Source organism: Dendrobates tinctorius, unplaced genomic scaffold, assembly GCF_039654945.1.
Source record: "Dendrobates tinctorius isolate UK_male_01 unplaced genomic scaffold, ASM3965494v1 ptg000296l, whole genome shotgun sequence".
NCBI lineage: Eukaryota > Metazoa > Chordata > Amphibia > Anura > Dendrobatidae > Dendrobates > Dendrobates tinctorius.
The window spans coordinates 5,237,579-5,262,478 of NW_027361963.1; the positions used below are offsets into that span (position 1 = coordinate 5,237,579).

The window sequence follows — 24,900 nt, forward strand, 5'->3', positions numbered from 1 at the left end:
AGAACGATTTGTGTATGTGCATGTTTGGGGGCAACTCGAGCTGGTAAGACTCCGCAACACACTTCCACTGGATGTTTTTTGGTGGACACCTATACATGCTCGTTCACACACAGCGCCGGACCTGATCGTTTATTGCCACACATTCGTTTGTCACAATTCGGTGAACTCTTTCTGGAATGGACAACAGAGGCGTCCCCCTGTGTCACCATACTCACACCCGCACAGTTCACCAAGGGGTACACCACCCTCCAACCCTTTTCACCACGAGGTCTTCGCCTCCCAGGGTTGGCTAATGGCGAGGGTTGAGACTGGCCCCTACCCTCCTGCAGCACATCTGCTGCTCTCACTGGAGAGAAAGGGGATGATTGTAGAGAGACGGCAGAGACCGTAGCCCCTAGGCAGCAGCCCTCAAACGACTGCCCCCAGCTGACTACTTCCCTCACCTGCCAATCTATTACCGGGTTGTGTTTTTTCAGCCAAGGGAGGCCTAAAAGGATAGGTACTGGCATTCCCTCCAAGACGTAGCATGACAAGGACTCCTCATGATGTCCTATACGCAGATGGATATTTTCTATGACTTGGGTAAAGCTCCCCTGACTCAGTGGCACAGAGTTAATGGCCTGGACGCTTAGAGGTTGGGCCAGCATCCTACACCTCAGACCATGAGTCTGGACAAATCGAGCATCCACCAGACTGACTAATGCTCCGCTGTCCACAAGCACCGGTATCACCTTTGGTACCACGCTAGCCAACACCTCTGCTGACATAGTACCCTGGGAGGGCAAAATGGAGGAAATATATACTCCCTGGTCGTCTCCCTCCAAGCGACCAGGGGAAGGCGGCTTCTTGGATGGCACAGATAATTTGGTGCGCGTTGGGCAAGCCTTAAGGACATGACCAGTCTGCTCACAGTAAAAATATGCTGCTACTACCTGAACCCTAGGCAGCCCTGAACACAAACTAGCTCCTCCAACTTGCATAGGTTCGTCTGGAGACTTGGCACGCACTGGGCAGGCTCCCATGAAATGGCCCGGCTTCCCACAGAAAAGCATACCCCCCACCACGGTGAACCGCCGACAACCCCTTTTTTGTGCCAACAACACCAGGCTGCTTGGGTTCCTCCATCCGCACTGGTGGGTCCTCCTCCCTAGCGAGGACTACAGGGGGCACATTTTGTGCATGTCTCTCCCTAAGGCATCTATCCACCCGGATGGCAAGGGACATGGCAGCCTCCAGAGTCCTGGGGGTGGCGTACTGTACCAGAGTATCCTGCAACTTTGGAGACAGACCCTGCAAATTGACTCCTAAGTGCAGGGTCATTCCACTGAGTGTCAGTGGCCCACCTCCTAAACTCTGAGCAGTACTCCTCAGCAACCCGGGCTTGCTGTTTACACCTACGGAATCGGGATTCCGCCAGGGAGATGCCATCAGGATCCCCATACACTAGCGCCAAAGCCGCAAAAAACTCGTCCATGGACTCTAATGATGGTGAATCATCCAGCAGGGAGAAGGCCCAGGATTGGGGATCCCCCTTAAGAAGGGACATAATGATTCCCCCCCATTGCTCTTCACTCCTGATGAACGAGGGCGCAGCCTGAAGTATCATTTACAGGCTTGCTGAAAAACCAAGAATTGATCTCTCCCTCCAGAAAACGTGTCAGGGAGGGATATATTTGGTTCTGGCTGAGCCTGTTCCTGAACCAAACCCCCAAAACCCACCAACAGCTGCAGTTGCTGCACCAACTCACCGTGCAGCCCCCTGATCTCATCAGTAAAGATCTGCAGCATTTGGGCAAAGGTCTGCATTGGGTCCATGGCTCGGCGGAAAAAATGTAAGGTTGGTGATAATGTGATGGTCACGTGTGACTGGATACACCGCCTCCAGCAGGGCGAATTTCGATAACACCTGTGACCCTGGATACACTGCCTCCAGCAGGGTGAATTTAAACGTAACGTGCAGCCGGATACACCGCCTCCAGCAGGCGAATTTCAGTAATTACATGTGTATCTGGATACACCACCTCCAGCAGAGCGAATTTACAGAGTTAAGGGAAACACCAGGGAAACCGATGCAATGGAGGGCCCTGCGACAGGGAACGGGGACATGGAGACCTCCTGCACTCCCCTGACTCAGTGTCTCTACACTCCTGACGGTCTCTAGGCAGGTTCCGCACCTGGCGACGAGCAGGATACCTAGAATCCCTAGCTCGCCCTGCACCTATCCCTTTCTAGTGAAATGGACGGTGCAGAAACTAATCCCGCCACTGCACTAAAACACACATAAGGAAAGTTACAAACAGGGAAAACACCACTTAGCTTTGCTCTGTTGCTATTGCTCCCAGCAACAGAGTCCAGCACCAGAGTACAGCTTTTCTTCCTGAATAGCTGCTACTTCACCAAAGCTGTCAGAGCAAGGAACTCCTCTCTGTTGCTCCTTACACACCAAGACTCTGAGCTGCAAGGAACTCTTCTCTAGCTCTTTCCTTCACCAAGGATGGTTGGAAATGACCAATATCACCAACAGTGAGTGAGACCACCTGACTCTCCTTTATAGGTAAGAGTCAGAGCAATCACACTTGCTAGTGATTACCGTGTAATAATGCTAGCCACCACCGGGGGTAAAACTAGAACTAAAGACACCACTGTGTAATGACCTTAATGGCCACCGGGGGCAAAACTAACTTTAAGCAACCAGCTTAAAGGAAAAAAAGGTTGCATGTGCTTTTATCTGTCACAATCCAGTATGGATCGTGACAATGAGGCTGCACCCAATCCGTAATGGCCTGGACCGTCTTAGGATCCATGCGGAATCCCTCCGCAGAAACAATTAAGCCCAGAAAAGACAGTACTTGCACAAAGAATGAACATTTCTCCAGTTTAGCATATAAATGGTTCTCCCGGAGTCTCATAAGAACCATACGCAGATGGTGTAAGTGAGATTGACTGTCATCTGAGTATATCAAGATGTCATTCAGGTAGATGACTACATAACTCACACCGCTCTCTCCCGTGCCTCCTCATACTTCCCGGTCCGCGGCATCCCGGCACACCTCCGGAGCTGGGGCGTGCCGCCCGACATCCTCACTTCCGGTCTTGCGGCTGGCGCTGGGGTCCCGTCGGGTGTGCGTACGTGCCTCGCGCTCTTGACTCTGCAGCTACACGCCCGGGTCTGGGTCCGGTTGGGTGCGGTTGGGCACATCCCACAGCTCTGACTGCGGCCGCGCTGACTCTTACATCTCTATGGTCCAGGAGGACCCTAACCCAGAAGTCCTCCAGCGTGCATTCCCTATATCAGGCAGCCTCTTCCTGTAGGCTGCGCCTGATTATCCTTTTGCCTCCTTGCTAGGCCAGCACACGTTCTGCACTGTCTTCTTCCCAGGCGTGGTTCCCAGTACTCACTCTGCACTATCCTGTATCCTGCATGCCCCCGTGTACATGCTCTATGCACTCCTGTACCCAACGTACAACCATGTACACAGTTTACGCACTCCTGAACCAAGCGTGTCCCCGTCTTCACCCTGCTAAACATGATCTCTCACACCTCCTTCGAGCCAGCCACCTGGTTCCAACAGTCGTGGTAATTTATCCCCCTGGGTCTGCCCCTGACGCTCCCTGTATAGGGGGTGGTCCTCACTAGGTCAGCTCACCCAGGGTGGGTTGGTATCACAGCCCAGAGGGTCCACTCCAAGAATCGTTGTAGTATAATAAATAAGGACATGGCCCCCGCTGGTACCTCGGCCACTGCCCAAAAGGAACTGGTGTTTCTGCGGGACAATCAGACTAGGATTATGTCCTTTTTTAAATCTATGGAGTTCCGCTTGTTGGCCTTACAGTCCTCTGACCCTGGGAATGCCTCCCAGTTGGCCAGTCTCCAACACGCGGCACCCAGGCCCACATCCTCAACTATATGGTGTCGGTAGATAGCAGACTCCTTTCCCTACAGTCTATCGCCTCAGTTTATGCCCAAGCCTTGGTCTCGCACCCGCTGCCCCGTTTAGGCAAACCACCCTGGTATAGTGGTGACCCCAAGATGTCGGTTTTTTTTAATCAATGCCAACTACATTTTGAGCTCCTGCCGCAGTAATATCCCACCGATCGTGCTAAGGTAGTCTTTATAGTTTCCCACTTAGAGGGGGAGGCTTTAGCGCGGGTGAATCCTCTATGGGAGCGTGATTATCCACTCGTCTCTCAACTCTCCACCTTTTTGGACACCTTTCGCAGGGTGTTCGACAAACCTGGTCTTGGCTCTCTCCGTCCCTGCATAGACTATACAAGGTTGAACAACATCACTGTCAAAAACTATCCACTGCCACTGATCCTGGTGCTCTTTGACTGGCTAAGAGAAGCATGAATTTTCACCAAATTGAATTTTCGTGGGGCCTATAACTTGATCCGTACTTGTTCCGGAGACGAGTGAAAGACTGCCTTTAACACCTGGGACGGTCACATCGAATGCTTGGTGGTGCCCTTCGGACTCTGCAACGCTCCAGCGGTATTCCAGGATTTCGTGAAAGACATTTTCCAGGATATGCTGTACACGTGCGTGGTGGTGTACCTGGATAATCTCGTGTCTTCTCCAGATCTGTCTTCCCACAGGAGGAACATGTGCCAAGTACTCCTACGTTTGAAGGAGAATTGCCTCTATGCCAAGTTCGAGAAATGTGTATTTGAACAAACATCCTTACCACACTTGGGGTATATTATCTCTGACTCTGGTCTTCGCAAGGATCCGAGGAAAGTCTCCGCCATCCTAATCTGGCCACGGCCCCATGGGGTGAAGGCAATCCAATGATTCCTTGGCTTTGTAAATTACTATCGGAAGTTTGTCCGTCATGTCTCCTCATTGGCCCGGCCTATCTCGTCTCTTATCCGCAAATGAGCCAACCCTAACATCTGGTCTTTTGAAGCTGAGAACACCTTTTTGTCCTTAAAGCAAGCTTTTACTACGTCTCCGGTGCTCCATCGTCCTGAGGAAAACAAACCCTTCATCCAGGAGGTGGATGCTTCTTCCACAGGAACTGGTGCAGTACTCTCCCATACGGCCTCCTCCGGACGACTGGTCACCTGCAGTTTCTTTTCCAAGACGTTATCCACAGCAGAACAAAACTATTCCATTGACGACAAGGAGCTGTTGGCCATCAAGTTGGCACTGGAGGAGTGGGGATACTGGAGGGTGCCATTCATCCTTTCAAAATCTACATTGACCATAAGAATCTGGCATACATCCAGTTGGCACAAAGAATTAATCACTGGCAGGCCAGGTGGTCTCTATTCTTTGCTCGGTTTGACTTTGAACTCCATTTCCGCCCTGGCAATAAGAACTTCAAGGCCGACACCTTGTCCAGATCCTTCCTGTCGGTCGATGCACAGGGTCATCACAGTAGCCCCTGTGAACCTGACCTCTACCACCGGGTAAAACGTTCATTCAAGAGAACAATACAAAGCGAGTCTTACTCTGGGGACATTCATCCAAACTTACAGGCCACGTCGGAGTCAAAAAGACCATCATTCTCATAGCTCGCTACTACTGGTGGCCATCTCTTCTCCAAGATGTCTGAAGCTTTGTAGCCTCCTGTCTATCTTGTGCCTAGAACAAGGTTCCCAGGCAGCTACCCTCTGGGCTCCTGCATCCCCTTCTGGTCTCTTCGGCTCTATGGCAGTATATAGCGATGGATTTTATCACCAATCTTCCTTGATTTTCTGGTTGCACTGTTATCCTCGTGGTTGTGGACCTATTCTCCAAGATGGCGCATTTCATCCCACTGCCAGGCTTGCCCTCTGCACCCAAATTGGCTAAAGTTTTCATCAGTCATATTTTTCACATTCATGGCTTTCCGCTAAGCATTGTGTCTGACAGAGGAGTTTAGTTCACCTCTCGATTCTGGAGGGCCCTATGTAAGCTTATGAATGTGACCCTGGACTTCTCTGCCTACCATCCTCAGACCAATGGTCAAGTGGAACCAACGAATCAGATCCCAGTGACTTACCTCCGTCACTTCTCTAACTCCCACCAGAACGATTGATTCAGCTTGCTTCCTTGGGCGGAATTTGCGTACAACAATCACACCAGCAAATCTTCCTCCAAGTCTCCCTTTTTTTATTGTCTATGGACACAATCCTCGTGTGCCTCTGCCAATACCTTCTGTCTCGGGTGTGCCGGCGGCTGACTATCTGTCCGAGGAGTTCTCCTGGGTCTGGCAGGAGACCAAAGCCGCACTTGTAAAAGCGTGTGACAGGATGAAAAGACATACAGATAAGAGGCGCTCGGATCCTCCTGTGTATTGTCCTGGAGACAAGGTGTGGCTATCTGCCAAGTACTATCGCCTTAACATTTGTTCGTACAAATTGGGCCCCCGGTACATAGGTCCTTTCGAGGTTTTGGCTCGTATTATTGATGTCGACTACAAGTTGAGGCTAGCCGCCTCGCTTCGCATTCTCAATTCCTTCCACGTGTCCCTCCTTAAACCTGTTGTGCTTAACCAATTCCATGCTTCTCCCAGCCATACAACTCAGCCTGTTTACGGAGGGGCTGTCTTTGAGGTTAGAGACATTGTTGCTATGAAGAAGTAAGAAAGAGAACTCTTTTCCTATTTGATTGGAAAGGCTTTGGTCCCGAAAAGACAACATTCAGGCTCCTTGAATTTTGGCAAGATTTCTTTCCAGCCTTGGAAAGAGGGGGTGTAAAGAGGGGGGTACTGTAACACACTCTCCCCCATGCCTGCTCATACTTCCCGGTCCGCGGCGTCCCGGCACTCCTCCGGAGCTGGAGCGCACCGTCTGACATCCTCACTTCCGATCTCGCTGTGGTCAGAATTTTACCAATGATATAGGGCGATATGATCCTCATTCTAGGGGATCTTTCCCCTCTTTCTTTAGAATTATATTTGCTTCATAATAGGAGTCTGATAGAGAGCCGCCCTCCCAAATCCCCTGAAAACACCTTCAGAAGGAGTGGTGCCAAAATATCTCGATATTTCTGGACCGGGCACTTTTCCAGAAGCCATATCCGCTATAGCTTTATTTATCTCCTCAAGAGTAAAATCTGCGTCTAGAAAGGCTTGTTGAATGGGACTCAGTGCAGGAAACTGTCTGATAATCAAAGCCCCTTTGGATCTGTCATGATCCAGGACGGGGTTTCGCTTTGGCCCGTCCTGGTCTGATTGGGGGTTAATTGTTCCGCCTCTCCCTGGCAGAGGGCGGCTATTTAAGGCTCGCTGGACCTAGGTCCGGTGTCAGTTATACTCCTTGCCCTCGGCTGAGTTAGTTGACCTTGTGCGTACGTGTGCCTTGTGCCTGATATCTTGCTTGCTTGTTTGGTTTTGATCCGGTTCTGTCCCTGTTACGAGTTCTGCCTGTCCCTCTTGTACTGCGCTACCTCTCGTGTATGACTCTGCTTGGGACCCGACTTCTCTCTGCTCGTCCCCTTGGTACCGCGTCGCCCTCTTGTGTATGACCTTTGGCTTTGTCTGACCTCCGTTTTGCCTGACTGAGTTTTCTGTCTTCTCTGAAAGCAGGACGCTAAGCCCCGCCCCCTTGCAGTCACATGACCGTAGGTTCCGTGCCGGCTTGCTAAACTTCATCACTCAGGTCCTGTGCACCTATACTTTCTGGCAATCCTGGTCCCCAGGGGTCCCTACAGTGCAGGTGAGTCCCTGCTCAGCAGAGGCTGTACGCCGGCGCTGTCAGGATACTGATAGGATCTACATAACGTTTTGTAGTAATCATGAAAACATTGGAGTATTTCGTATGTCGAGGTCACTATTGAACCGTCTTCTTTCCGAATTTTAAGTATAGTATTAGATGTATTTTGTTGGCGTACCATAAATGCTAAAAGCTTTCTGGATTGGTTTCCCAGTTCAAAATACACTGGTCGAGTAAAGAACAGTTTACGCTTAGATTTACCGTCTGCATATTGATTATATAATCTATGAGTTCAACCCCTCAGCTCTGTTCTCATTTGTTTGATTAGCTATGTAAGCTGCTTCTGAGTCCCTCAAACGCTTTTCCATGTCATCATCCACTTGTGAGGTCACTCGTTTAATTTAAGATATTGTGGAGGATAGACACCCTCAAGTATGCTTTGTGGGCATCCCAAAACATTAATATTTTGTGGCTCAGGATGGGACGAGACGAAGCATTTCAATTGGTCTATGTTTCTGTCATTGGGGCCTATCAGCTTCGGCCAGAATGGGTTGAGTTTCCAAACTAAGTTATGCTTTGCTTGGCCGAATCTAAGTTTAAGTATTACTGGGCTATGATCTGAAATACCCCTGCTCCCATGTTTCACCTCCCCCACCCACACCACTAGGTTACTGGATCCAAATATATAGTCCAATCGGGACAGAGTACGTCTAACGGATGAATGACAGGTGTATTCTCTCATGTCGGGATGGTGCATCCTCCACAGATCTAACCAACCACTACCTTCCATGAATATTGATAGTTGAGGAGCTGCGCGTGTACGAGGTGTATGGAGCAGAGCCACACATGTACGAGGTGTGCAGAGTGGAGCCGCAGGTGTACAGCACGGAGATGTGCATGTACTTTGGCATGGGGGTCCCCATTTGAAAGTTCACACCGGGGCCCATAACTTTGCAGTTACACCACCGTCCGCATCTATATACGGCAGCAAACAGATCAGGATTTTTTCCCATGTGGGACCGCACCCAGTCCTCGGCTTCCGCTGGGGCCATAAAAAAAATGAAGAGCCCTCATAAACAATTCGAAGTCGGGCAGGATAGATCATTGAGTATAGAATATTCCTTTCTCTGAGTTTCTTTATCTCCATGAATTGAGCCTGCTGTTTCTGAAGCTCCATAGATAAATCCAGAAATATTGAAATAGTAGCATTAGGGTACGTGCACACGCTGCGGATTATGCTGCGGATTGATCCGCGCGGATTTTGCAAAATCCGCAGGTAAATCTGCAGGTCAAAAGACCTGCGGTTTATCTGCGGATTAGCCTGCGGTTTTGCCCTGCGGTTTTTCATCTCCACAATGGAGATGGCAAACCGCAGCGGAATCCGCAGAAAGAATTGACATGTCAATTCTTTCTGCGGTTTTGAAACCGCAGCAAATCCGCGTGGAAAATTCCGCAGCATCTGCACAGCTTTTTTTTTTCCATAGGGTATAAAGGTACTGTACAACGCAGCAGAAACTGCTGCGGATCGCAGGGCCAAATCCGCTGCGGATTCGCGGCAGAAACCGCAGCGTGTGCACACACCCTTATTGAATTTGATGGGGCTTTTTTTTGCCTTGCCATGCGGAGTGTAGCATCTCTGTCTCTACAATTTAAGAGGCGTGCCAGGAAAGGTCTCAGTGGGGCACCCGGAGGAAGAGGCCTTGTAAGAACCCTATGGGGCCTTTTCACAGAGAATGTTAAGGAGACTTCATCCCCTAGAGCAGCGGTCCCCAATCTTTTTCACCTTGAGAGCCACATTCAGGTCTGAGAGGGGGTCACAAGCAACATCCTGCTCCTGTCCCCCTCAAAGTAGTGTCAACCAATGCCCCAATTCAGTATTCTCCTATCAAGGACTCCAACACACTGTCGCATCCAGATTCAAGAACCTCCTCTAGCAGGTAGTATTATCCTCCAGCGTACCATACCTAAAACATCTCTAAACCGCTAAGACCAGTATATGTGCATCCAGATCTGCTCTTCTGTGCAGGGCGACTTAAAAATTCACCATTTTGAGATGTACTCTTCATACTTGTTTGCTAGACCTAGAGCTAATGCACCAAGCTGACAGTCACGAGCCACAATTTCTGGGATCGGAAGCCACATGTGGCTCCCAAGCTACAGGTTGGGGACCCCTGCCCTAGAGTATCTTTGAACCAGCTCTCCAGGAACTGCTCTGGCCGCTGACCTTCTGGTAGCCCAATAATGCGGATATTATTCCGGCGTAGTCTATTCCCTAAGTCATCCGTCTTCTGCCTCCAAGCATTTATGGAACCAGATGCTTTTGTCAGTTTAGTCTCCATAGGTGCAATATTATCTTCTAGGTGGGACACCCTTGATTCAACTTCCGTGATTCGACCTCCTATGGACTGCATATCCTGTCGGAGATGCCCCACCGCAGAATGCACCTCCTCTATTTTCCCAGTCAGGGATGTCCTAGTTGGAGGTATAGCCATAGCTCCCAACCATCCCAATTCTCGCGAGACAGTCCCGTTTTTGACCCCCCAACCCGTGTCCCACCCGGGACTCTATTTTTCCCGCACTGCACTGAGCCACCACGCCCCCCATGCACTGTCCCCATCCTCGCCCTCCCAGAGAGCCACCGCAGCCTGCAATGACATCCTAGGCTGTTCTGTGGCTGTGTGCACAGGACCTGTGATGAGGTCACAGGAGGGGAGGAGTCAGGGGTGGCATGATCAGGGGCCTCCGTGTCTGCACTCTGCAGGACTCTGCTGTGCTGGTTGTCATGGTGCTGCATGAGGTGAAGTTGTGTGGTCAGGAGGGGTTTACAGGGTGGATGTAGCAGAGCTTTGTGTGTACGAGGTGTACAGAGCAGAGCCGTGTGTGTACGAGGTGTACGGAGCAGAGCCGTGTGTGTACGAGGTGTAAAGAGCGAAGTCGCGTGTGTACGAGTTGTACGGAGCAGAGCCGCATGTGTATGGAGCGGAGTCACGTGTGTGCGAGGTGTGCGGAGCAGAGTCATGTGTGTACTTGTACGGAGCGGAGCCGCGTGTGTATGGGGTATGCGGAGAGGAGCTGTGTGTGTACAGAGCAGAGCCATGTGTGTACGAGATGTATGGAGCGGAGCCATGTGTGTACGAGGCATAAAAAGCGGGCTTTTCCCACGGACACAGGAGTACACAGCGGAGCCCCGAGGAGCACTTTAAAAATCGCACATGACGTTCCACCGGAAGTGATGTGCTGGAAGCTGACTGGAAATTAGGTAATTTCATGAGGAGATTGTGCCGGAACCATGGAGGCACTTCAGGGAATGCTTCAGTTCCATCACAGTGTCCTCCTCCGACAGCGCGGACAGCGGGATCGCCTTGGAATCGGGGATGCCGGCCATGTGAGCGAATCATGATATGTCCTGCATCGGGAGGCTCAGGTGGGCATTACAATGGGAGCCAGGCTGCTATAGTATCTTTATAGAATCTTTGTTTCTCTGTTCTTTCTGTTTCTTTCTCTCTTTCTGTTGTTTCATTCCCTCTCTAATCTTTTTCTCTCTCTGTTCTCTCTTTCCCCTTTCTTTTCCTTTCCCCTCTTTCTTTCTCTCTGTTCTTTTTCTCTCTTTCTTTACTTCTTACTTACTCTCTCTGTTCTTTTTCTTTCCCCTTTGTTTCGCTCTCTGTTCTTTTTTTCACTCTCTCTGTTCTTTTTTTCTTTCCCCACTTTCTTTTCCCTCTTTCTTTCTCTGTTCTTTCGCTCTGGTTTTTTTTTCTGTCCCCTCTTTCTTTCTCTGTTCTTTCTTTCTCTCTCTTTCCCCTCTTGCTCTCTCTGTTCTTTCTTTCGTTCTCTGTTCTTTATTTCTCCTTTCTTTCTCTCTGTTCTTTCTGTCCTTTCTTCTCTCTCTGTTCCTCTGTTCTTTCTTTCTCTCTCTTTTCTTTCTGTTTTCTTTCTTTCTTCTCCTCAGTACCTGTCAGTGTGTCAACAGTACCAGCCACTGTGCCCATAATGCCAGCCACTGTGCCCTCAGTATCAGTCAGTGTGTGTGATCAGCAGTGCTAAATGGTTGTGGTTGGGGCGTGACCTAAAGTTTGCTGCAGCGCGCTGCAACCTTTATCCCTCTTTCCCTTCTTCAAAAGTTGGGAAGTATGGGTATAGCTTGCATTAACTGTTCGGATACCTGTTTCAAAGTTATATCGTCTTGATCCCCTCTTTCCTCACCATCAGAATCATGATTTTTTTTCGTGGGCCTGTGACTTTAACCCCTGATGGGTTATCTCTGTGTGGCCGTGGATTATCAGGGGGGTCAGATCTTGCGTACTTTTTTTTTAACTTTTCAGCCGCACCCCAGTTTCTTGAGCGGTGCATAGTTGATGTTTTATAAATTATGATAGGCTGATTAAGGAGATTTCTTATCCCTTTGTTTTCAGCCACAACAGCACTTTAGTAAGGTGCAGGCGTTATCTGCCTGGTTCACTAATATGTAGCAATATTAACAGTTCTGTGCTGAGAACCTGTACAGCTTGCAGGTTTATTGCAAAGATAATGTATTGCAGTGTCAGTATTTTGCTAGGACACTTGCAGCTGTGGCCTCAGCGGGGGAAGGGTCATGGAAGTGAAAGTGGGAGTAGAGAGAGCTCAGCGGGTGAGGCCTCTTTCACACATCAGTTTTTTGGCGTCAGTCGAAATCTGTCACTTTTTCACAATTTTCGACGGATCCGTTTCTTCCATTTTTCGACGGATCCGTTTTTTAAAAACGCCAAAAGGGAGGTTCCCAAAACGTTATTGGAAACCTATATATAGAGAGTTTTAACACCCCATGTTTGAAAAGTTGTAGAGCAAGTGGCAGAAATGGAAGGAGTTATAGCGAAGATTGTGAACATCTATGTGGATTTTGCATTCGAGGCAAATCGTTTGGCAGCGATCGTTCAGGAAAAGGAGCAAGAAAGACAGCACATCCTGCGTATGCGGCGACGTCTTTGGATCCACCCGATCACAGCACAGCGAATGACACGTGTGGTCTATTCAACGCTGTATATGGAACTGAGAGAAAACCCCGAGATGTTTTTCAACTATGTATGCATATGAGCGGAAAATTTCAATTTTCTTTGGTGGAACGTGTTGGAGAAGTAATCAGGAGAAATGACATCTATTGCCGCTTCTCCATATCACCGGCGGAGCGTCTGATGGTAACTCTTCGGTAAGCCTTTTTTATTGTTTCTCCTCCTGCAGACTTCTGACTGTAATGTTCTTGCTGGTAGTTTGTATTAATTATTGTCTTTGCCTTTTTGAACAGATTCCTTGCAACTGGCGAATCCCTTTCCTCACTAAAATATCAATTCAGGCTTGGGATTTCAACCATATCGGGGATAGTAAAACAGACCTGCCGGGCATTGTGGGATTGTCTACAGGAGGAGTACATCCCACATCCAACACCGGAGCGGTGGCTGGAGACTGCAGAAAACTTTGAAACAATTTGCCAGTTTCCCAATTGTTTGGATGCAGTGGAAGGTGAGCATATAAGGATTGTCAAACCAGCTGCATCTGGCTCAGATTATTTTAATTATAAAAAAATATTTCTCAATCGTGCTTATGGCCATTGCAGACGCAAAATGCAAGTTTATAGCGGTGGATATTGGGGCCTATGGCCGCTCCAATGATTCTCAGGTTTTTAAAATGTCTGCAATGGGGCGTCATTTATATGGAGACACATTCCAATTTCTACCTCCAAGACCGCTCCCTGGAACCTCTGGGCCACCAATGCCATTTGTATGTGTTGGAGATGAAGCCTTCAAACTATCGCAACACCTCTTGAAGCCATTAGGAAGTAGTGTCTTGACGCCAACTAAAAGAGTATTCAATTATCGGTTAACATGAGCGCGAAGAGTGGTGGAGTGTGACCGCTATTAACCTGAAGACTGAGACTGTGGATGAGGTGGTGAAGGCTTGTGTGGTCCTGCACAATTTTGTCATATGCAAGGAACAGGTTGCCATGGATGACAATGTGTTGGAAACCACCTTGCGTCATTATCAAAATATTACTTTTCGGAGTCCTGTGGCAGTTTCCAGAATGAGGGACAAATTTGCTGAGTACTTTATGTCACCTCAAGGAAGAGTAGAATGGCAGGATGAGATGGTTTGATATCTTTGGCTTTTGATATAATGTATGTTGGAGTACCAAACATATTGCTGTTATCATAGTTGTGATTATACCATGATTTTTTTTTATAAACCAAATTTTTGTACCTTGATACCCAAAGTTTTGTATGTTTTGTAACTTTACCCCAAGTTTTGTACGTTCTGGACCTTTTACCCAAAGTGTTGTAACTTATTAAAAAAAGTGAAAGAGAATAAATGTTTTTTAAACCAAAAAATATTTTTGTTTACAACCGATTTACAAATTTGTATAGTATGGGGTGGAGATAGTACCAGAGGGGCTGACAGGGCAGGCCACGTTGATAGTGGGGGAATGGAGGCCGGGTTGGGGTGGATCTGAAGTCGAAGGGGTGGAAAAAACATGAGGTTGGGCAGGGAGTGGAGGTACAGATGGTGTAGGTGGGAGATTGTACGGTGAAGGAATCTGTATCGGGGAAGGAAGCTGGTACTGGGAATGAGTGGGAGGGGAGGGACACTGGCTGGAGGGGGGTTGGGAGGAACTACCGGGGCCGGTGGAGGGGCTTGGGAGGTGACCTGCGCTAGAGCAACCTGGCAGGCTTGCATGACATGCATCTGATGGTCAGAAGATAGCGTTTCCATGCGCTCGAGTACTGCCTGAAAAAAGCAATGATTTGGCGACTTACTTGCATCTAAATGCATCCTATCCAGACGACTGCTGAATTCAAGCATGCTGTTGTGCAAAAGGTTGAATCCAGCAGTCATTTGCTGGGCCAAAAGTTTGATCGAGTTCTGGAAGGCTGCATTTAGATACAAGAACTCGGGCGCATAGCTCCTTTCCTGACCTCTGTGGCGCTGCCGGCAAGAACCCAAAGGTGTTCTAGAGGTGGCGGCAGTGTCAGGGGTGGGGTAAAGGGAAAGCTATCTCGTCACCAGCAGCTTTATGTGACGAAGCCTGCCATGATGCTCCAGCGCTGGTGAATGGGGCCGAGGGACCAGACGTGAGGGAAGGTTTAAACGGGTCGGGTCTCTCGACGTGGTCCCCGGTGTGATCGCTCCAGAAGGGTCCAACTCAGCAGAAGGCTCCCAAGTGCTGCAGACGGTGTTGTCAAAGAAAAAAAAAAAATCATTATATTGATATTGCATTGCCCTGGCTGAAACCAAAAAATAAGGTCAGACATGTAAACATTTTGACTTAATAAATGGGTTGGGGAATATTTACCTTCTGCTCACCATCGTTGACCAGAGGAACGACAGGGCTCTAGCATACTTGTACTGGCTCCTGCATCCTGCCGATCCACTCGGGGCCTGCATCTCCTTGTTGAACTCCCTCTTGAAGCCATCCCCAAGTGACCTCCACCGCTTGATAACCCTTTCACCTGTATAGTGAAACCACAAATTGGTTAGTATACAACACATTACATCCTGCAACATAACTTACTGAACTGTGAATACTTACGCCCTTGATTCTGGGCCGGAGCTTCGAGGTACTCCCAGTCATCCACAACTACAAAACATACTTCCACCCAGAGCCGACGGGTCATAACAAGCTCAGCATGGCGGTTGTCCCTCATGTTCCACAGCGTCTCCCGTTCTCGTACCTCATTGATGAGGCGGTCTACATCCAGACCACCATCCGATTCGGGAGCACGCTGTGAAGCCTGTTAAAAAAGAAAACAAAACAAAAATTAACCCCTTCATGACCCAGCCTATTTTGACCTTAATGACCTGACCATTTTTTGCAATTCTGACCAGTGTCCCTTTATGAGGTAATAACTCTGGAACGCTTCAATGGATCCTAGCGATTCTGAGACTGTTTTTTCGTGACATATTGGGCTTCATGTTAGTGGTAAATTTAGGTCGATCATTTTTGCATTTATTTGTGAAAAAATCAGAAATTTGACGAAAATTTTGAAAATTTAGAATTTTCATTCTGTTAAACCAGAGAGTTATGTGAGACAAAATAGTTACTAAATAACATTTCCCACATGTCTACTTTACATCAGCACAATTTTGGAAACAATTTTTTTTGTTAGGAAGTTATAAGGGTTAATAGTTGACCAGCGATTTCTCATTTTTACTAGAAAATTTACAAAACCATTTTTTTTTTTTAGGGACCACCTCACATTTGAAGTCACTTTGAGGGGTTTATGTGGCAGAAAATACCCAAAAGTGACACCATTCTAAAAACTGCACCCCTCAAGGTGCTCAAAACTACATTCAAGAAGATTATTAACCCTTCAGGTGCTTCACAGGAACTAAAGCAACATGGAAGGAAAAAATGGACATTTTAATTTTTCCAACAAAAATTTTCTTTTAGCATCAATTTTGTTCATTTTCACATGGGCAACAGGATAAAATGGATGCTAAAATTTGTTGGGCAATTTCTCCTGAGTACACAGATACCTCATATGTGGTCATAAACTACTGTTTGGGCGCACGGCAGGGCTCAGAAGGGAAGGAGCGCCATTTGACTTTTTGAATGGAAAACATGCTGGAATATTTAGCGGTTGCCATGTCGCGTTGGCAGAGCTGTTGTGAGTTCATTCTCTGGTTCACCAGTTGTGAGTTCCCCTTCTGGACTCCCTCTGGTGGTGACGGGAGGTGGTGCGGCTGGTTTGATCGGTGGAGATCTGCCACCTGAGAATGAGGATGATTGGATCTCAGGATTCTCAGATTGGATTTAAGACAGCCAACGCCCTATTCAGTTGCTGGTGATTCCTTCTGGCTTGTCAGCTCTTGGTATTTAGCTCTGTTCCAGTCATCTAAAGCTAAGTTTTTCTGCTAATGTTCACACTTGATTTTGTTGGTCTATTCAGTTTTTTGTGTGGTCTGCCAGCCCCGGCTGGGGGCTGAGCTGAATTTCCACTCTTATTTATCAGTATTTTGCCAATTGGCTTTTTGTCCCTTACTAGTTCGGTCTCTTTTTTCTCTGTCTCAGAATATTTCAGAGTGCTGATATATTGGGAGAAGTCTAGTGACTTCAGGGTTAGTTTTGCTATTAAGAGAGTTGGACATTATTTTTGTAGGGTTTTTTTGCAGGTTGCAGACAGTGTCTTCCCTTTCCTGTCTAGTTAGTTTGGGCCCCATCGTTTGCTCAGCCTATTTTCCTGCCTGTGTTTGTGCCTTCATCTTGTTTCACCTTCAATACATGTGTGGGGGCTGTCTATTCCTTTGGGGTCTGCTCTGGGGCAGTTAGTTTTCCCTTTTCTTGCTTTAGGCTTATGTAGTTCTCCGGCCGTGACGAGGAGTCTAGGTTCATCGTAGGCACGCTCCACGGCTACTGCTAGTTGTGTGGTAAGATCAGGGATCTGCAATCTGCATAGTTACCAACCACTCTGGTTTTCTCCGGCTTAGCTTGTTTTGCTTTTTTCTCCTCGGTGACCCACTCATAACAGAGAGCCCCTGTGTGCCTAAACATTGGAGCTCCCCCCAAGTGACCCCATTTTGGAAACTAGACCCTCCAAGGAACTTATCTAGATGTGTAGTGAGCACTTTGAACCCCCAGGTGCTTCACAGAAGTTTATAACGCAGAGCAGTGAAAATAAAAATCATTTTTTTTCCTCAAAAATGATTTTTTAGGTCGCTATTTTTTATTTTGATAAGGGTAACAGGAGAAATTTGACCCCAAAAGTTGTTGTCCAGTTTGTCCTGAGTACGTAGATACCCCTTATGTGGGGGAGGACCACTGTTTGGGCACACGTAGGGGCTCGGAAGGGAAGTAGTGACGTTTTGAAATACCGACTTGATGGAATGGTCTGCGGGCGTCATGTTACGTTTGCAGAGCCCCTGATGTTCCTAAACAGAGGAAACCCCCCACAAGTGACCCCATTTTGGAAACTAGACCACCCAAGGAACTTATCTAGATGTGTGGTGAGCACTTTGAAACCCCCAAGTGCTTCACAGAAATTATAACGCAGAGCTGTGAAAATAAAAAATAATTTTTTTCTCCACAAAAATCATTTTTTTATCCCCCAATTTTTTACTTTCCCAAGGATAACAGGAGAAATTAGACCCCCAAAGTTGTGCAATTTTTCCTGAGTACGCTGATACCCCATATGTGGGGGTAAACCACTGGTTGGGCACACGTCGGGGCTCGGAAGGCAGGGAGCACTGTTTGACTTTTTGAACGCAAAATTGGCTGGAATAAATGGTGGCGCCATGTCACGTTAGAAGACCCCGTGATGTGCCTAAACAGTGGAAACCCATCAATTCTAACTCCAACTCTAACCGCAACACACCCCTAATCCCATCCCACCCCTAATTCCAACCCTAATGGAAAAATAAAAATATTTTTTTTATTTTATTATTTGTGCCTACCTATGGGGGTGATAAACGGGGGGTTTATTTACTTTTTTTATTTTGATCACTGTGAGAGTTTATCACAGTGATCAAAATAAATGAATGAATCCGCAGCCGGCAGATTCGAGCGGGCGCACTGCGCATGCGCCTGCCATTTTCCAAGATGGCCGCGCCCATGATCCGGGACGGCAGGATACTGGAACGGCCAGAGGGACTTTGTAGGTACCGTGGGGGGTGAGGGGGGATCGGAAGGTGGGGGGAGCGTAGGGAAGGGGGAGGGGAGCTGATGTTAACGGCGGCGGCACATAGCCGCTGTCCGTCGGTGGCGGGGACCGATGGCCCCCGCCAGTCGGTGTGGGAGGGGGGTTGGGTCTCCAGCCATGGCAGATGCTATTGCAGCATCGGCCATGGCTGGATTGTAATATTTCACCAAATTTCATTGGTGAAATATTACAAATCGCTCTGATTGGCTGTTTCACTTTTAAGAGCCAATAAGAGCGATCATAGGCACATGGGAGCTAAGCCACACCCCTTGGGGTTAACTATAAAGGGTCCTCTGTGTGCAGGTAAGGTGACCTTTCAGTGACCCCGGTCACGGACCCGCTGGGGGGCAATCAATTCATGACACCACATAGGCGTCATGGGTTGTATTGGCACTACTTCAAATGACGCCACGTGGCGTCAAAGGTCGGGAAGGGGTTAAAAAAGAAAAATCATTATATTCAAATCATCCACATGAACTATAAAAATAATAATGCAAGGAACGCTGCTGCACGTGCGGTCCAGAGGTGCCTTGTGCTGACTGGCACTAACGCTCGTGTGGAGAGCAGGATGCTATGTGGAACATAGATTATGTCGCTACTGGCGCTGACTCTATAGACCTAAACCCTAACTCATACACAACCGAGGCTAGGGGATTCATAATGAGTCAGTCGCCAGTCTCACATCCGTCATCACACACACACAACTGTTATGAATGAGTCACCGGAGGAGGAAAAAACAAAAATGCAAGCTAAGTCCAGAAAACCGGAGAGGTTGGTAGCGAGCGGATTGCAGACTCCTGATCCTATTCACAACAACTAACAGTAGCCGTGGAGCGTTCCTACGATGACCTAGATGCCTCGTCACAGCCGGAGAACTAAATAAGCCTAAAGAAAGGGGAAATCTAAACTGCCCCAGAGCAGACCCCAAAGCAATAGGCAGCCCCCAACATGTATTGTCGATGAAAACACAAACACAGACAGAAAGACAGGCTGAGCAAACGATGGGGCCCAACTGACTAGATAGAAAAGGACAGAAAAGATGCTGGCTGCAATCCACAAAAACCCTACCAAAAATGTCCCAACACGTCTGATAGGAAAAACGGCCCTGAAGTCACTAGACTTCAAAATCACTATATCAGCACTCCGATATATTCTGAAGACAGAGCAAAAGAGATTTAACCGATCAGGGACAAAAATGGAAATTCAGCAGAGCCCCAGCCGGGGCTGGCAGAACACAAAACTAAGCAAATCAGACAAAATCTCATGGAACAATAACAGAGCAAAACTTAGCTTTAGAAGACAGGAACTGAACTGGAGGCCAGAGCAGAGAAATCAACAGCAACCCTACAGGGCGTCGACTGCCTTATATCCACTCAGAGATTCCGGATGTCCAATCGTAATCCACCTGTTCAGGTGACAGGTCTGTCCCATCCAAATCAGTTTCACGACCTCCCTTCACCAGCAACGGGAGTTCATCGGACAGCAAAGGTGAACGAGAAAATGAGCTCATAACACACAACTAGCCATCAGCGTCTATATTAGCGCAGGGCTGAGCTGCCATGTGAACCTTTTATAGCAGCGTCCTTCCGGGACCTTCCTGATGGTCCAATCCGAGCTGCTTGAGGACCTGAGCATGTGACCTCCGACCTCCAATGAGAGGTCGCCCCACGGGCATGCTCAGTAGGCTGCAAAACGGACTTATCCTCTGGAGCTGCTGCTAGTGCGGATTGCTAAAGCTGGAGCAGAGGTGGCAGCAGCAGCCAACCTGCCCGCACTCGCCTGAGCAAGACGCCGGGAGCGAGGCCTCTGCTGAGCAGCCTCCTCTGCGGCCGGCACTGAAGGGGAGAGCACAGAAGGCGAGGCCGGGGATTCCTCCTGTGCCGGAGCCCGACCCCTCACACGCCTTCCTCCATGACAGGCGGTCTGCCGCGTCTGAGGGAGCGCCGGGTCTAGTGAGCGGAGGCGCTCGCTGTGCACAGACCTGTATGGGGGACGCAATGTGACCCCGGCCTTATGGAGACAAGGAGGAGCCGCGCAGTGTGAGGAGAGAGCCGGGAATGTGGCGCCTCCTGGTGGCCGGGGGGGTCCTGCAGCCCTCTCTACACACAGCAGTCAGCGCTGAGGAGGGACAGAGCGGAAGCCCTCACTATACAGCGCCCACAGGGAACCCCGCACACTCCCGGGGCAGCGCCATGTAACAGCAGCCCCACGCAAAACACAGCGCCCCCACATAGACCACAAGCAGCGCCCCCTGCAGAGTCTATGTGCAGCTACAGGAGGAACTGCGGAGCGGCCGCCACTGAGGGAGAAGCGGAGCCCAGTGCGGACTGCAGCAGAGGAGACACAGGCCCCGCCCCCTCACCGCACGTGATCGGGTCACATGGGCATGACGTCACCACAGGTCCTTCACCACCTCTCTCCTGAGCCCCGCCCCCTGGTCACATGACGCTGACGTCACCACAGGTCCTCCCGCGCTCAGTGCAGCCGCTCCGTCCCGGGTGTGCGCAGCTCGTGTTCTCTGGGGTCAGCCAGCAGCAGATTTCCGGTTCCCGCCATTCCGGTGAGATGACAGGAGGGTTTGTGGTGAATCTGTGAGAGGAGAGTGTGGGGGGAGATCAGAGCTGTTCCTGTGGAGGCTCCTGCTCCATGTGACTGCGGCTCCTCAGTGTTGGGGACGGGCAGCATTGTATGGGGGATGTGCAGCGTCTCCTCCTCACCTCACGGCCCCCGCTGGAGGTGTAGTTACCACGGTGACCGTCCCCCGCTGGAGGTGTAGTTACCACGGTGACCGTCCCCCGCTGGAGGTGTAGTTACCATGGTGACCGTCCCCCACTGGAGGTGTAGTTACCACGGTGACCGTCCCCCGCTGGAGGTGTAGTTACCACGGTGACCGTCCCCCGCTGGAGGTGTAGTTACCATGGTGACCGTCCCCCACTGGAGGTGTAGTTACCACAGTGACCGTCCCCCACTGGAGGTGTAGTTACCACAGTGACCGTCCCCCACTGGAGGTGGAGTTACCACGGTGACCGTCCTCCGCCTACGAGGCTGATAATGAGCGGTCAGATCGGTGGAGGAGGCCGCGGTGGAGTTTTGTGGCTTTTCCTCCAGATTCTTCCTGATAAATGTTGATATTTGGGCGGAATTTAGTGATTGTCGTTCTCTCGTCCCCTGTGATTTCCATCTTCTCCTTCATCATGAAGACGCCGGCAGGACGAGATCCCTCCAGCTGATCCAGTGCTCATCCCTCCTCCTCCTGAATGACCCCCGAGGATGGACGAGGACAGGGATGAGACCACCAGGAGATTATTCCACTGCGCCCTGGAGATCATCTCCCTGCTGAGCGGAGAGGTAACTCCTCTACATTTCTATCAGCTTTATTGTGTGATGTGACGAGTCCGACACCGGGAAGAGGAAATCCAGAATAGGAGGAGAAGGATTCTCTACTGTAAGAGCAGGGATTCTGTGGAGCTCTCTGCCCGGAGGAGTTGTCATGGGGATTCCCTATAAGAGCTGTAGAGGGGCCGGGATGTCTGTCCGGAGTGTAATAATATTCCCGGTTATGGCCCCAGATTACTGGAGACGGTTATTGATCCCGGGATTTCTACTGATTATCAGATGTGGAGTCGGGAAGGAATTCTTCTCCCTAAGTGTCTCTCTCCATACACAGGATTACACCATAGTGAGGAAGACACCGGGGGACTGTGTGACTCCCATCATCCATCTCCAGGAGTCAGGAGGGCGGAGCCCGGGCCCCATCACAGAGCCTCCCCCGCAATCCCCGATACATGAGAGGAACAAGAAGATCCTGGAGCTCAGCAACAAGATGATCGAGCTGCTGAGCGGAGAGGTGACTGCTGGGACATTATACAGGACTGGAGGATTCTGGGTGATGAGCGGAGAGGTGACTGCTGGGACATTATACAGGACGGCACTGGAGGATTCTGGGTGATGAGAGGAGAGGTGACTGCTGGGACATTTTACAGGACGGCACTGGAGGATTCTGGGTGATGAGCGGAGAGGTGACTGCTGGGACATTATACAGGACTGGAGGATTCTGGGTGATGAGCGGAGAGGTGACTGCTGGGACATTATACAGGACGGCACTGGAGGATTCTGAGTGATGAGCGGAGAGGTGACTGCTGGGACATTATACAGCACTGGAGGATTCTGGGTGATGAGCGGAGAGGTGACTGCTGGGACATTATACAGGACGGCACTGGAGGATTCTGGGTGATGACCGGAGAGGTGACTTCTGGGACATTATACAGGACTGGAGGATTCTGGGTGATGAGCGGAGAGGTGACTGCTGGGACATTATACAGGACGGCACTGGAGGATTCTGGGTGATGAGCGGAGAGGTGACTGCTGGGACATTATACAGGGCGGCACTGGAGGATTCTGGGTGATGAGCGGAGAGGTGACTGCTGGGACATTATACAGGATGGCACTGGAGGATTCTGGGTGATGAGCGGAGAGGTGACTGCTGGGACATTATACAGGACGGCACTGGAGGATTCTGGGTGATGAGCGGAGAGGTGACTGCTGGGACATTATACAGGACGGCACTGGAGGATTCTGAGTGATGAGCGGAGAGGAGACTGCTGGGACATTATACAGGACGGCACTGGAGGATTCTGGGTGATGAGCGGAGAGGTGACTGCTGGGATATTATACAAGACGGCACTGGAGGATTCTGGGTGATGAGCGGAGAGGTGACTGCTGGGACATTATACAGCACTGAGGATTCTGGGTGATGAGCGGAGAGGTGACTGCTGGGACATTATACAGGACGGCACTGGAGGATTCTGGGTGATGACCGGAGAGGTGACTTCTGGGACATTATACAGGACGGCACTGGAGGATTCTGGGTGATGACCGGAGAGGTGACTGCTGGGACATTATGCAGGACGGCACTGGAGGATTCTGGGTGATGATCGGAGAGGTGACTGCTGGGACATTATACAGGACGGCACTGGAGGATTCTGGGTGATGACCGGAGAGGTGACTGCTGGGACATTATACAGGACGGCACTGGAGGAGTCTGGGTGATGAGAGGAGAGGTGACTGCTGGGACATTATACAGGACGGCACTGGAGGATTCTGGGTGATGAGCGGAGAGGTGACTGCTGGGACATTATACAGGACGGCACTGGAGGATTCTGGGTGATGAGCGGAGAGGTGACTGCTGGGACATTATACAGGACGGCACTGGAGGATTCTGGGTGATGACCGGAGAGGTGACTGCTGGGACATTATACAGGACGGCACTGGAGGAGTCTGGGTGATGAGAGGAGAGGTGACTGCTGGGACATTATACAGGACGGCACTGCAGGATTTTGGGTGATGAGCGGAGAGGTGACTGCTGGGACATTATACAGGACGGCACTGGAGGATTCTGGGTGATGAGCGGAGAGGTGACTGCTGGGACATTATACAGGGCGGCACTGGAGGATTCTGGGTGATGAGCGGAGAGGTGACTGCTGGGACATTATACAGGAGAGCACTGGAGGATTCTGGGTGATGAGCGGAGAGGTGACTGCTAGGACATTATACTGCACTGGAGGATTCTGGGTGATGAGTGGAGAGGTGACTGCTGGGACATTATACAGGACCGCGCTGGAGGATTCTGGGTGATGAGCGGAGAGGTGACTGCTGGGACATTATACAGGACGGCACTGGAGGATTCTGGGTGATGACCGGAGAGGTGACTTCTGGGACATTATACAGGACTGGAGGATTCTGGGTGATGAGCGGAGAGGTGACTGCTGGGACATTATACAGGACGGCACTGGAGGATTCTGGGTGATGAGCGGAGAGGTGACTGCTGGGACATTATACAGGGCGGCACTGGAGGATTCTGGGTGATGAGCGGAGAGGTGACTGCTGGGACATTATACAGGATGGCACTGGAGGATTCTGGGTGATGAGCGGAGAGGTGACTGCTGGGACATTATACAGGACGGCACTGGAGGATTCTGGGTGATGAGCGGAGAGGTGACTGCTGGGACATTATACAGGACGGCACTGGAGGATTCTGAGTGATGAGCGGAGAGGAGACTGCTGGGACATTATACAGGACGGCACTGGAGGATTCTGGGTGATGAGCGGAGAGGTGACTGCTGGGATATTATACAAGACGGCACTGGAGGATTCTGGGTGATGAGCGGAGAGGTGACTGCTGGGACATTATACAGCACTGAGGATTCTGGGTGATGAGCGGAGAGGTGACTGCTGGGACATTATACAGGACGGCACTGGAGGATTCTGGGTGATGACCGGAGAGGTGACTTCTGGGACATTATACAGGACGGCACTGGAGGATTCTGGGTGATGACCGGAGAGGTGACTGCTGGGACATTATGCAGGACGGCACTGGAGGATTCTGGGTGATGATCGGAGAGGTGACTGCTGGGACATTATACAGGACGGCACTGGAGGATTCTGGGTGATGACCGGAGAGGTGACTGCTGGGACATTATACAGGACGGCACTGGAGGAGTCTGGGTGATGAGAGGAGAGGTGACTGCTGGGACATTATACAGGACGGCACTGGAGGATTCTGGGTGATGAGCGGAGAGGTGACTGCTGGGACATTATA

The 24,900-nt window shown here is 50.0% G+C and overlaps 1 protein-coding gene and 1 long non-coding RNA gene across 5 annotated transcripts in view; one reads left to right on the top strand and one right to left on the bottom strand.

Moving 5' to 3' along the window:
* Positions 1-13,964: 13,964 nt before the first annotated feature.
* On the bottom strand, positions 13,965-20,661 carry LOC141073101 (uncharacterized). Of its 2 annotated transcripts, none has more exons than XR_012226942.1 (4): positions 20,284-20,661; positions 15,197-15,398; positions 14,960-15,116; positions 13,965-14,830 (listed from the first exon to the last, which is right to left on the bottom strand). It is a non-coding gene; the product is annotated as an uncharacterized lncRNA (long non-coding RNA). The 2 variants fall into 2 exon arrangements; XR_012226941.1 differs by having other exon boundaries at positions 19,870-20,661.
* An 82-nt stretch (positions 20,662-20,743) lies between these two features.
* LOC141073078 (uncharacterized) overlaps positions 20,744-24,900 on the top strand; it is a 79,486-nt gene continuing 75,329 nt past the window's right edge. For all 3 annotated transcript variants that reach the window (XM_073560407.1, XM_073560403.1, XM_073560404.1), the window contains exons 1-3: positions 20,744-20,862; positions 21,503-21,650; positions 21,970-22,149. In XM_073560407.1, coding sequence (XP_073416508.1) covers positions 21,573-21,650; positions 21,970-22,149 — 258 coding nt within the window. In that variant the 5' untranslated portion in view covers positions 20,744-20,862; positions 21,503-21,572. The remainder of the gene's footprint in view (positions 20,863-21,502; positions 21,651-21,969; positions 22,150-24,900) is intronic.